This window comes from Eublepharis macularius, chromosome 19 (genome assembly GCF_028583425.1).
Source record: "Eublepharis macularius isolate TG4126 chromosome 19, MPM_Emac_v1.0, whole genome shotgun sequence".
NCBI classification, from domain to species: Eukaryota; Metazoa; Chordata; class Lepidosauria; order Squamata; family Eublepharidae; genus Eublepharis; species Eublepharis macularius.
In genome coordinates this window covers 3,920,732-3,934,515 of record NC_072808.1, presented here as the reverse complement: position 1 = coordinate 3,934,515, position 13,784 = coordinate 3,920,732, and the positions used below count along the sequence as shown (strand labels likewise).

Below are 13,784 nucleotides of genomic sequence, written 5' to 3'. Positions count from 1 at the left end.
AATGCAGCACAGAGAAAAATTATGGAACAATGAAAGAACAGAAATCTGCTAATCCCAAAATGAAATCCTAATTTTTATAACTCTGAAAATGAAACATCCTATTGAAATGAAAGGTTCTGGTGTTTTCTTATCACTGCTTTAAACAAAATTTGATTCAAATCAGGTCCTAGTTTTTAAAAATACAAATAACAATGGATGAAGCGTAAACAGAAAAAAGTTGGTCTGGGGCAGTTTTTATTACCAACTTTCATACTATCATCAAGGCAACTTCTCTTGCCCTGAATGCATCATGTAACGCCTTGTAAGAAAAACATCCAGATTTGTCCAATGTATTAAATCAGCTTAAAATAATCAAAATTGCCAAATTCCATGAAAAATGTGAGCGCTGTCAGAAGAGTGTTTAGATAATAATTGGGGCTGTGCTCCCATTTTTAGAAGCCCATATTTCATCTCTCTTCCCTATAATTTGGTAGATTATGGGCCAAGCTACACATGACGAAAGACACTTGCCTGGCAAGTGGTTTGAGTGGAGGGCGAGTGAACAGGGAGAAATACACTTGCCGTTCAAGTGTCATTTGTCACTTGTAGCTTGGCCCTTAGTCTCACACGTTTACAGTGCATTCCTAAACAAGAGTTACTCCAGTCTAAGACCATTGAAATCAATGGTCTGCACTCTTAGAACCTCGAAAGTGAATTCCTTGTGATTTTCCCTGTTTGATCTTCTCCATCTTTACCAAAATTGAAAAGAGTCCAGTAGCACCTTTAAGACTAACCAGCTTTACTGTAGCATAAGCTTTCAAGAATCACAGCTCTCTTCGCATCTGACAAAGAGGACTGTGATTCTCGAAAGCTACAGTTGGTTAGTCTTAAAGGTGCTACTGGACTCTTTTCAGTTTTGCTACTACAGACTAACACAGCTAACTCCTTTGGATCCATCTTTACCAGAATGCATCCATTACAGTGCGCTGCAGGAAAATGATACAAAGCGGATCCTATAAATGTTATCTATTGATCAGGGAAGTATAGCAAGAGTTACTGCGATTTATCACAGCTTCTGAGTTGGGACTGCTGAAAGATAAGAGCCACCCCACAGCGCTAAAGTAACTTTACCTTTCTCTTTAACTTTCAGGACTAGCAGGCTGCCTTGCTGTGGTGGGCTATGGTCTTTATAAGTTAAAACACAGAGGAAGCCAAAAAATGTCTGTCCACCTCATCCACATGAGAGTTGCGGCACAAGGTTTTGTCGTAGGAGCAATCACAATAGGTAAGAGAAGAAGTTGTCTTGATCACAAGCTGGTTGTAAGTTACATCCCTTTCCTAACCCGTTGCGGCTTTTTTGTGCAGTGTTGAGCCATTGGTGGAGAACCGTTTATGGCATACAAAATTCACATCTGGAGCACAAGCCATGCCAGTTTTATCAAAGGCAGAAGGAAATGATAGTCCAGAAAAGTTAGCAAAATCCTGTCACTGAAAAGGATTTGGGGGGGGGGGTAATCTAATCCCCCAAAGAGGGAAAACAGCTCACCAGTAGATACAGAAAGTCACACTGGAGTGGACAGGAAGTGGGTGCAAGGAGAACTTGGGTTATGGTGACAGGTTGAGGAAGAATGAAAACCCACCTCATGGAGCACTACAATAGCTAAAGAAGAGGGTCCCAACCTTTCTCTACTCCAGAAAGCCATTTTATGGGACATGAGTGAAGATGGTGCTTGATCTCCATCAAGGCCTTCGGTAACGTGACAGCCGTTCTTATCTTCTCTCCCACCCTTAGTTGGTGTTAAAATATCTAACCCATTTCCTAGCAGTTACGTTCCCAAATCTCAGGCTGAGGGATTTTCCAGCCTGAAATTCTTGAACTGGAGATTGGGGAGTGGGAGGGGGTCTCATCCTGGATACAGAGCAACTCCTTCGCCCTGCCTTACGGGCGTTTCTAGTGCCTGTAGCAGAAGCCAAGCATACTATCTGGTGGGAACGTGTAGTATTCATCCAATTCTGTGTTCTGCTCCTATTCTCATGGTCTCGGGGCAATGAACTCAAAGTTATGCTGAGAGATAGTGACTTGCAGTGAACTTCAGGGCAGACTGAGGATTTGAACTCGAGTCTCCCCTGCCATTGTCCAACACTAAGCTAAGCAATATACCCCAATGGTTTTCACTGCTGTTGTCTGAAACCTCTCCAGTTATTTTAATGTGGGCAAGAGTATTTTTATAGCATAGTTATTTTAAAAAAGAAGTTTAAGCCCCATCATTCCATTTCGATAATGGTGGCTTCTATAAAATCTACAAAAAGCCATTAAAATCCCATAATTTGCCCGTGCTAAGGTATATAAAATGTGATGCTACATTTCATTTACATTTATTCCATTTATAGTCTGCCCTCTCCACAAGCAGGCTTAGGGCAGGTCACAACAATATCAAATAGTACAATTTACATTAAAACAAGAAAACCAAGTAAGTATCAATAAATACAGAGTACAGAGGCGTCTACTATCAATTCCATAAAAGCAGTTGTGGAGCAGCAAAATGCAACTACTAGGATAAGATCCTATCTAGGGTTGGCATCACGAGAAATGGAAGGAGTTGTGGGCTTTGCATTTTTCTGTTGCACATGGCTGTTATGTTTCCTTGTGTGTTACAATTTCTCTCCCATGATGCCGGGCAGCTGTCAATGCATCCTTCCTTTTATGCTCGGTCAGCCTTCTGCTGGAAAACGGGGTGTTCTCACCTTGTGCCCGTGAGTGTGCTCTATCCATAGAGGACAATAATCGCTGAACAGTATTGATCCAACCATTACAGAGTCAACAAAAGTATCTTTTTCTCTCATTAGGCGTTCTATACTCTATGTACACTGATTACGTCAACCAGACCAGTGGCAGGCCGAAGAAATGATCGGTGTCATCGAAGCAAAGAGGGAGAACAAACAATTCCGATCAGCATTATTTCCAAATACCTATAAGAGTGGTTCGTGTTCCAAGCATACTACTATAATTTTTGGGCAACCTTGTTTAATAAAAAAGGGATGGTATATGTTCAGAACAAGTGTTAAGACTTATATTTGCGCGGGCTATCCAGACATAACCAAACCATGAAGCTCTTCGACAGTTCTAATCCAAACCATCGTGTTCAGAGATATGTCAGTCTTTTAAGAAGTCTGTTATCAAGATATTAAGCCTGATATGAACCTATGAAGAGTCAGACCATCAATATATCTAGTCTAGTAATCTATTCTGACGGGCAACAACTCTTCAGGGTATGCTGCCTGAATTACTATCTTTTAAAATGAAACTGAAGAAGTCAAGGATTGAACATAGGGCCCGCTGCCTGTAATCCGCCTGGCTCTACCACTGAATTATCGCCCTTTCTTAAAATCCCCCTCAGTTTTCAAAAACAACAGAATGAGCCCCACCACACATTTTTGGGGTAGTCCCCTTTGGGTAAAGTCCCCCTGTGTAAGCACTGAGTCATTACTGACCCATGGGGGGGGGGGGACGTCGCATCGCAATGTTTTCTTGGCAGACTTCTTGTTACAGGTGGTTTGCCATTGCCTTCCCCAGTCATCTACACTTTACCCTCAGGAAACTGGGCACTCATTTTATCGACCTCGGAAGGATGGAAGGCTGAGTCAACCTTGAGTCGGCTATCTGAACCCGGCTTCCGCCAGGATCAAACTCAGTTTGTGAGCAGAGCTTGGGTTGCTTACCACTCTGCACCACGGGACTCCAAAATTTTTATATATATATATATATATATACATAAAAATGCATTTATTTTTCCTGTCTGCTTCCCACTTCAATTCCTGAAACAAGTTAGAATTGAGCACTAAGATGCTTGCATGTTTGCTGTTAGTTAATATGCTTCAAGCACTTGTAGTAGAACAAAACAATCAAACCCAATAAAAAAATCTTTTAAGTTGGAAGATCCCACCCATCAGTATCGACCAAGACAGAAGTTAGAAAACTGAAATATTTATTTGTAAATCCGGACCATCATTGAAACTAAAAATCAAATAGTAACAAGTACAAAATAAATTACTGCCAATTTTTAGAAAAATCATTACAAAAAAATAGAGGGGAGAATGGGATTTGTAACAGAACACAGATAGTAAATATATTATTTCAAACCATCTGACCACCCAAAGGCAATTCTGTTGCCGCAGAATTTCAAATACTTAGTTCATATTGGGGTGAAGACATAAGTAACGTTTTTTTAAAGTAGCGGGGGTCCTCTGGAAGCACCCTTACCACGTTCAAGTCAGTTCATTTGTGATAATTCCTCTCCAGGTTCAAGCTCGGGACAAGAAACGGCTCTGCAAGACGGAACCAAAAGCCAACTGTGTTTGGCATATTGATGGCCTGTCCCATACTATGTCACCATGAAAACTTCCACCTTCATTACCAGAGCAGCTTTATATTTAAAAAGAGTTTTCATTTTAAAAAGTAAGATGATGAAACATATTAATATTCATGCAGCACTTTCAAAGAGAACTTTTAGGAGATTCACTTGGGGTGAATCTGTCTTCACTCCAGGGCCATTTCCTCACTACTCACCTTCAATCAGAACGGCGCGAAACGCTGCGAAAGAAACGCGGAAGATAGCGTTTTCTCGCGCGAGTTTTGCACGACATCATGCAAAACTAGCGCGAGAAAACGCTATCTTCCGCGGTTTTTTCACAACGTTCCGATTGAAGGTGAGTCGTGTGGCGACGGCCCATGACTATTGGACAATCAGTTCCAAGCTCTGAATTTGAGATTCTGAACCTTTAAAAGGAACACAAAATGCTACTATCCTAAATTGTTGTTATTGGAAATGAACTCCTCTGCAATCAGTGCGATTTCAAAGTAACATGTTTAGGATTGGGAAATCGGAATTTTTTAAAAAATCTTTTGGTTGCTGCATTAAATGGCAACCGTTCTGAGCAAAGCCTAATCGTATTTCAGAGTTTGCCTTTTCCCAGTAACTGTAGTTCTCTGGACATATTTAGAGATCTCCGATAAACAAAACAAAGCAAAACCAACCATCAGCACCTTCTCAAAATGACACTGTTCCAGAGTTATTTGGGGGAGACCGCGGAAGTTAATCTGACCTTAAACTATTTGAAATGGCTTTAGACCATTTGAAATGTCTAGTATAGCCATGTCTTGAATCAAGACACAAATATATCACTTTGCCTTCCCTTTGATCTTACTGTTCTATGATTTCTCATGCAGTTGTATGGAAATATGGAATGTACTCGGCTCAGTTAGGAAGGGGAAAAGAATTCAGAGCAATAGACAGTGCTATTCTAAATAGAGTTAAATCCATTGAAGTCAATGGCGAAGGATGGTAGTTAGTTTTGAAAGGAATCTACTGATGTACAGTGTACAAGGCAACACATTGGTACTGGACTAGATGCAGATTAGTCAAACTTCAGCTAGCATTGAAAATAGGTGTGGGCAAACATTCAATGCAAGCAATGGGCTTTTTAAAAGAATCAGTAACTGCTAGACTGCTATAGTGTTATAATGTTCTAATAATCTATTGCCACAGTCTCCTCTGAATTCCCAGGTGTTTTTTTTAAAAAATATGATTAGGACTTGCTCAGAGCTATAGCCATTTAATCCAGCAACCAAAGGATTTAAAAAGTACAAGTTCTGATAGCCCAAGCCACTAGTCCTTTTCATTGCAGAGATATAAGGGGAAAGGTGCACCCTTTCTATCTCTGCAACAAAAAGGACTAGAGACTTCTTAAAAATGAAAGCTGAGAATTCAGAGGAACCTTAATAATCGATAGTTATAATGCTACAGCAATGTCGCAGTTGTTGCTTTTTTAAAAAAGCCCTAAAATAACCCTCCTGTGACACGAGAGGAGAGGAACTACAGTTCGCTGAAGCAAGGCAAGTTCACCATACTGTCCTCTGTGGACACTCTGTTGCTGCTGCAAATGCCATTCACAATGGCAACAACACTACATGGCAAATTGCTGCTATGTGGAAGCCATCTTGAAGACCTGCACTTTGTGCTGTTGTGTAGCATCTGTTCATCTTTTGTGGGTCTTTTGCAAAGAAGTTGTTCTGGGTGGATTTTGACCGTGTCTCTTTCCGTTTGGCTTTACATGTCTGTATTTTCTTTTGCATGCACCGATTTCCATCAACAGGATACGTATTTTTAAATAAATGTGGGGCCTGTCTCAGTTTTGGGAAGGGTTCCAGAAATCTGGGGCTGGGACAAGCTGTCCCTCCCTTTCTACCATAGACACATAGGTCTGTAACAAATAGAAGCCCCTGTCAGCAGCTGCTTCAGAGAGAAGCATTTAAGTACCCCAAATATATTACATTTCTTAAAAAAGAGAAAGTTTCAAAACCCTGTACCTAAAAAACCAAGATGCAGAGACTCAAGGTGAAAGAACATGAGATGATGGCTGACTTGTGTTTTCAAACACATGAATGCCGCTAAACACCTGTAAAGCAAAGGGGGATTTCAAGTGACAAAGCAAGGGGGCATTAAAGAAACGTAGAAACTTTTTTCTCTTCACCTCTCCCCCCCCTTCAACTCCTCCCACCGTTAGGCTCTGAGTTAGGCAATAAGCCCAAATGGGAGGAAAAGAGATGAGGGGAGGAGGGAAGAATGAGAGTGGAGGAAGGAGGAAGGGTTCATCCCTCCAGCCTATCATTTCTTGTTTCCAACTGTGCCCCGCCCACAACTTTACAGGCTACACTTTAAAGGCACAGGTCTGCAGGTATCGTCTATCGCCCCACTCTCTTATGGTGCATCATATGCTATGCGTACACAATGTCAGCAGTCCGCTAATAAACCTCCCAATTAAACTTGGGTGCCAACTCTACAGAAGTCCATTCTCCAGGTACGTTTTGCTCCCCTCCACACACTTTCTGTTCCTCTCGCGAGAGCAAAGTCCGAGTCCGTTCACGGCCCTTGAACGCATGTTCATTTCCGAACCGATTAACGCTTGGTTCTGTGCAGCATCAGATTTTAAACATAACACTGTGCTCTCACTACTGTGATTCAGAGGGATTCATCTACTCATGACCGGGTCAGCATCGATATTGTTGAGAAGGAAGAGTTCAGGGTGTGCAGTGAGTCCCAGGTGGTACTAGAGGAAGCAAAGAAGAAGGCACTGATTAGGAATACCCTTTTGGATGCAGGAAGCAAGAGATCATGGAAATCAGGGATAATCAAATCCAGATACCAGGCCAGGCTCAAAAGAGATGCAGGGTCTCCTGAAGGTGCCACCCTGCACATGGGCGAAATCAACAGCAGCTTGTACATGGGCTTTCTTTGTGGTGGCCCCTACCCTGTGGAACGGCCTGCCTGAGGAGGTCAGGAGCGCCCCCACTCTCCCGGCTTTCCACAAATGATGCAAAACTGAATTATTCAAAAAGGCTTTTGTATTGTAGGGAGGGGCTCTCAGATGCTTTGCTAAAGAGTTAAAGACCAGAGACTTGAACATACTACCTGTTGTCTTCAATATGTGCTCCTATGAGCTACCTGTGCTTCATGTGGTCTGGCAGCCCTAGAATTGCTTCTGTTCTATTTCAGCATTTCTTCAACTCTGTATTGGATTCTTGCAAATGCTTTGCCTTTGTAAACTTGTGTTTATTTACCCTACGGCATTGGCTGAATCCACATTACCTCCGTGCGTCCCGGTGTTGCACTAAATGTTCGCTAAACACCCGGAAGTATAGCGCCTTTCTAGCGCGATTCAGAAATCGCGCTTGAAAGACGCTATACTTCCGGGTGTTTAGCGAACATTTAGTGCAACACCGGGACGCACGGAGGTAATGTGGATTCAGCCATTGTTTGTGGAAATATCCGTGAAACTGACTGTACTGGTCTCACACTGTGCAATCCACCTTGAATCTCCATGAGAAAGGCGGACTATAAATGACATAAATAAAATGTATGCTTCCCTACACTCTTTTGTGTCGCAAAAAAAGCAAAACAAAACAGTCTTGTACGACCTTAAAAACAAATATATTATGGCATAAGCTTTTTGAAAGCCAGAGTTCAATCTGATGTATAAAGTGGCCTCGTCGGTGGGTATATATACCTTGAGAGAAGGGGGAACCAATGTATTTATACAAGCAGAGGCCTAAGCAATGCAAAATAGAGCAGCAGGTACGTCACAGCAGAAAGTGACTATAGAATCCAGTCAAATGTATGCAAGTTCCACTCAGCATGGGTGTGACCTAGTCTCGACGGATGACCACGGCTGATCTTCAGGCCTAGCAAGATCAGTGACCTAAACAAACACCTAAAGTAGGACAATTACTTTCTGTCCTGAACCAGCCACTCCCAGGCTCTACTGAAACCAAGTTCCACAATGTCACATCCTACTATATAAAAGGGAAGTTGGTATTGGCGACGACTCACTTTTTATCACACAGGCGCATTACCAACGACTCTGGCCTCAAGGCCGCTGCGAAGTGCCCCTTTACTGCTGGGAAGGGGCCTGCTGAATAGACGGCCTAATCACTCCTCCCCGCGCCTTCAAGGCCCTCTCACTTTGGCCTCCAAGCCACTGTGAAGTGTCCACTTGCCACTGGGAAGGGGCCCGCCGATTGAGTTTTCTAGAGCCCACTGTAGTCTTTCACACAATGGGCATTATTTCTAGTTCGTTAATAAATATCCTCTCAGCAACTTTTTGCTTCAGTCTCCCTTTGAAATGATTTTTGTTGAGCTTTCAACTTGACTATACAACGTTGTGGGGAAAGTTCAATGTGTTCTCAGTGTTATTACTTTATTGTCTGTCCCATTTGTTGACTCCATTTGGTGGCCCACAAGTGCTGAAAAGTCACTTCTTTGTGGGTGTATGTCTCTAAGCAAACGTAAGTTTCCAAAGGCCTTTGAAACTGAAGGATCAGTCTCAGTGATAGATCCTTGATGGTAGACAGAGGGCCAAGCTACACATGACGAATGACACTTGAACGGCAAGTGGATTGAGTGGAGGGCAAGTGAACAGGGAGAAATACACTTGCTGTTCAAGTGTCATTCGTCATGTGTAGCTTGGCCCAGAGTGGTTATAGCAGACAGATGTGGGCATATGGTGTTCTGTTCTTTTTTTTCTGCAAACCCTGTCCTAAGTTACGATGTTTAAATGGTCCTCTTGCTTATACTGTACTGAACCTCTTGCATGGAGTGGTCTAGGCACAGATTGTTGGTAATATGATGGAATGTCTCAGAAGCATTCTTCTCTCAACTCCAGATGTCAAAAATGACACTGACGTCTCTCTGGTAATGGAGAGCATTCATGAGTAGAAAACGAGGAGGTGTGGTTCTCAGCCAGCCATAAAGAAGTTGGGCATATACCATTTGTTTACACCATTGATCTTGCTCTGTCTATATTATTACCAAGAGCCGTTATTTGGGAGCCGATCACACCCTACTGCTTGTTTGCCGTGCATTCATTTGACAGGATCATTAATTCAGTTGAGTGGATCCACCATTTACGCTCTGCCTGGTATTTTAACACTACATTTTTTTTTGTTATTGTCTGAGCAGTTTGTAAATTTAAAAAAAATCCTCTTCTTTCTTGTTAGCGATGTAGATGACCATTTTGTGCCTGATGTCTTACCCTCTGCTGTCCCGGAAGGCAAATATAAGAAGATAGCTTATGAAAAATGTTTGTGCCAATGTGGAGACAGGAGTGTCGAGTCCCTATTACATGTTTTCTTTGAGTGTAAAATATATGATGATATTAAGGAAATATATATTAAACCTATAACTGATAGTCTTCCGGGGAGAGAAAAAATTATATTACAATCATGTTAGCAGACAGGAGTAGGGAAACGACGCTCCAAGTGGCAAAATATGGCTAGATGGTCATTAATAGGAGGAAATCCTGGCTTAGTGTGCAGAATTTGATAATATAAGGTAATTTGAATTTTTAGGTATTTATATTATGTAAATTATAGTAAGCTACAATTTTAATGATTGCCTGGATATTTTAAGTTTGTATTGTTGCCAAATAATTATGCTTTTAGAACTGATGTATTTTATTTTATTTAAAGATTGGTTTATTAAGGAAATTTCTAAAGGTGGTAATTTGTTGAAATACGTACCTTTTAAATATTTATTTTAAAATGGCGTGTCTCGCTGATGTGCAATTGTGTAATTTTGAATTGATTTCGAGAATGTGATGGCGTCTGGCTAATAAACTTTGTTGTTGTTGACCATTTTGTGTCTGGGATTGGATGAACTCTGGCCCAGGAAAGTTTCCGCTACATTTGTTTATCCTTCCAAGGTACTACAAGTCTCTGTGGGGTTCCCATTATACTGTTGTCCTCACTTTTTCTTTGCTGAATGACTCAACCCCTGCCGGGACCAGAACAATTCCTGGTCTCGCTTTACATTTGGAGACTCACTTCACTTAGGGGGATTCGTTGCAAAACTTTGATCACCTTCGGGGATCAGTCTATGAGAATTTGTGCTACATTGCAGCGGATAGATGGTGGCTAATTTGGGCTCTCTTGCTTTTAAAAATATGTAACTTCTCGGGGTTCTCCCCTCCAAATTATCACTCATCCAACAAAAAGTTCTAGTGCATAGTTGCAGAGTTCTGGCAAGGAGTATTTCTCCCCATCCTTTTCAATGAAAAGAGCAGGTGTACACAACTGCACTCCCTCCATTAAAATGACTAGTGATAAATACACGTGAGTGCTTACTGAGAACATTATAAACCCCTCAGAGCTCACCGGAGAGTTTCAATGGATTTTTAGAATCCAACGGAACTCAGCCAAGGCCACCTTAAAGAGACTGATGTTCCAGCCCAAATCGGTCTTTTCATATGATGAAATTTTTTGCATGGATATCGCTTGTATACATACTGTCTGTTGCCATAGCACATCCACACAAGGGGAAAGCCCTGTTTGACAGCAGTTTCCTGCAGCACATAACATGTGACAATGTAGCTGTGTGCAGTTGTCACAACATACAGGCTATGTGAAATTTTAAAAACTGAAGTACATCTGCTGGAAACTTGTCCTGTGTCAAGCAGTTGTAAGACACCATGGCCAAGCCCTGTTCTTTCCCCGATTTCTGGGGTCTCTTGTGAATTGCAGCCAGAGTAACAGCCGTAGGATCCGAGACGGTCAGTATTACTTCCTAAGTTACTTCTAGAAGAGGTCATTGGGTTCTTGGTAGTAGCCTTATGCTGTGCTTTAAGATGTGGGTGTTTCTAAAAGGAACACAGCTTTGGAGAGATGTCATATGCGGGCAACGGTTTCTTGGAAACAAATGGGCCTGCTTATGGGCCTGTGGGGAGGCAATGTTCTCCATTTCACCCTCCTGATGTTTCTTAGGATTTCCTATCCCCTAGAAGCACCACTTCAGACTGCAGTGAGAGAATGAGACAAGAGAGTCTCACTCCACTGAGACAAATTCCTTTCGTCCGCGGACAGTATCATTCGATCTGCTACAAGAGATACTAAGGTGTTTTCATTCATTTATTTGCCCTGAGTTTGGTGCTCTTGGAAAGTTGGTTTTTTCCCAATCTCCCCATGGCATCATGATACATTTGTGGACCTTATGGGGTTTCTCCAGTTTTCTAATCTTTCCCAAAACTGTTTTGTTGTGAATGGCTGCCGTGGGTGGGAAAGTTTGAAATTTCCCAGACTCACCCACATGGCTGCCATTTTCCTGCCTCCCACAATGGCCATTCCCTTATCACACCGCTGAGGGCGTGTGTGCTTTTTTGATCAGCAACTGGGCATTGTTGTAACATTATACCCATCTGCATATCAAGTTCTCTAAACACCCTGCTTTCATTTTTATAAAGCCTCTAGCCCCTTTTGTTGCAGAGATATAAGGGGAAAGGCAAAGAACATATAATCATGTTCAACTGCCAATTTTTTAAAAAAGGAAAAAAACGAGCGGCATGGAGGGTGGTACCTAAAGGTAGGGAACTAGGCACTGGGATAACTGTCATATAGAAGCTGCATTACCACTGCGGTATATTGGCATTACCAACTGGGAAACTAGGCCAGCCTGTCCCTCTGTGGTTCTTCTGGCAGCCAGAAGCAATTCTTCTGGTTTTAAAATGGTGTTTAGTATCTAATTTGCCCAACGTGCACTAGAGTGATCTAATAATTTAAGGTTGATTTTAGTGCTGATTTGAAGTCCATTGACAGCTGATTTTTTTTTTTTTAAATAACCATTTCATGTTAATTTCCTCAGTGGAAAACTGGCAAGCAGTACACACATGCAAATTTGGTCAATTTTATTAAACTTTAATGTTTTAAATTAAATGACGTGTGAATTTAAAAAAACCCAATAGACCAAGAGCTTTTAAATGAACTGAAACTTACCAAATATTCTCAGGAACATAAAATGCATTCTGTGTTTTAAATATCACAGCAAGCTTTCATATGAAAAATTACTTACACCTTCCAGTTTCATTAGGGCTGGCAAGGAAAGCTTGTAATGAAAGAGAGGGGTGGGGAGAAAAGAGAAAAACTCCCATAACACAATCGCTTAAAGCAGCCACTTTTTTGCTACAGGAGGGTGACTGTGGCAGAATCAAAGGGGCAAGGGAACAGCTGCCCATCTTGTATTAAAAACAGTTCTGCCTGCGTGGAAGAGGACTGTTTGCAGGCTGTTCCACTGACCCGTAAAAACCTGTCGGTGATTAATTCTTTGTTAGTAGGAAATTGCGATTTTCAAATTTTTTTGTTAGTAAAAAATTAGTTCTCTGGCTTGTGAAATCTGGACAGCAACAATAAGTTACCTAAAGTAAAGAAGAGCAGCGGACAGGCTAAAGAATTGATCTGGTGGTTCTCCTAGAGCAAAGCTACAAAAGACGAGTTACAGGAGGATGCACACGTGAAGGGAGTTGCAGTGCTAGCCGGGAAGCTTTTAAAAGAGATTGGAACAGGGCTCTGTCAATTTCCCCTCTCTACAGAGCCTCAAAGATAGCTGCTCAGAGGGTTTGTTAATTTCCTCTTCTCCTCCTAGAAGGGGAGGTGAAACTGACAGAGCCTTCGGGAGGCAAAGAGGAAATTAACAAACCCTATGAGCAGGGATCTCCCTGGTTCTGTAGAGAGGGGAAATTGACAAAGCCTTCCGATCTCTTTTAAAACTCAGCTTCCCGGGTAACACTGTGACTCCCTTCACGTGCATGTCCTTGCGTAATTCATCTCTTGTAGCTTGGCTCTTAATCCCTAACACGAAACTCTTCCCTTCCCCAGGATTATTTTTCCTCTCCGTTTCCAAAATAAGCAGCAATAGTAGCTGGCAAAGCTTGTCCCTTATGGACATCAGCTGTAGATTCTGTTGTCCTGGTCTCAGAGCCCAACAACTTAGTATTTTCACTCGCACTTCTGTAATCTGCCTTGGATCTCAGTGAGAAAGACGGACTATAAATAAATAAATGTTAAGGAAAGAGCTCGGCTGAAATCTGTTACTGTTTAACCCATGGAAAGGGCCAGTGTTCTCTTTGCTGGCGATCTCAGCTGAAACAGGAACATCTCAGTGGGTGAAAGCCCTGTTACTGGACCTTTTAATTTTTTTTTTCCAATTCAAAATATGGCCCTTCATTTGCTGGCTAGAGATTTTAAATAGCATGCTTATTTTCTGTGAGATTGCATAGAAGCAACTCGTAGGATCATTTGTGAAGACATTTTGCTCAAGACCTATACCCATTGGTCCTCCTCTATTCAGCAAGGCTCTAGTTTTTGGGCAACAGTAGAACTTGGGGGGGGGGGGTCACCCACAATGTCAATTTGTCCTAGGTTCAGGAAAGACTGAAGAAAACTGTGAATATACAGAATTGATTACCATAAGATGAGGTGATGG

The 13,784-nt window shown here is 41.9% G+C and overlaps 2 protein-coding genes across 6 annotated transcripts in view; one reads left to right on the top strand and one right to left on the bottom strand.

The window, feature by feature from the left end:
• HIGD1C (HIG1 hypoxia inducible domain family member 1C) overlaps positions 1 to 3,640 on the top strand; it is a 39,794-nt gene extending 36,154 nt beyond the window's left edge. For both annotated transcript variants that reach the window (XM_055003698.1, XM_055003699.1), the window contains 2 exons: positions 1,130 to 1,264; positions 2,827 to 3,640. In XM_055003698.1, the coding sequence (XP_054859673.1) occupies positions 1,130 to 1,264; positions 2,827 to 2,888 (197 nt within the window). In that variant the 3' untranslated portion in view covers positions 2,889 to 3,640. The remainder of the gene's footprint in view (positions 1 to 1,129; positions 1,265 to 2,826) is intronic.
• A 314-nt stretch (positions 3,641 to 3,954) lies between these two features.
• SLC11A2 (solute carrier family 11 member 2) overlaps positions 3,955 to 13,784 on the bottom strand; it is a 64,406-nt gene continuing 54,576 nt past the window's right edge. For all 4 annotated transcript variants that reach the window (XM_055003971.1, XM_055003972.1, XM_055003973.1 and 1 more), the window contains one exon: positions 3,955 to 7,086. In XM_055003971.1, the coding sequence (XP_054859946.1) occupies positions 7,009 to 7,086 (78 nt within the window). In that variant the 3' untranslated portion in view covers positions 3,955 to 7,008. The remainder of the gene's footprint in view (positions 7,087 to 13,784) is intronic.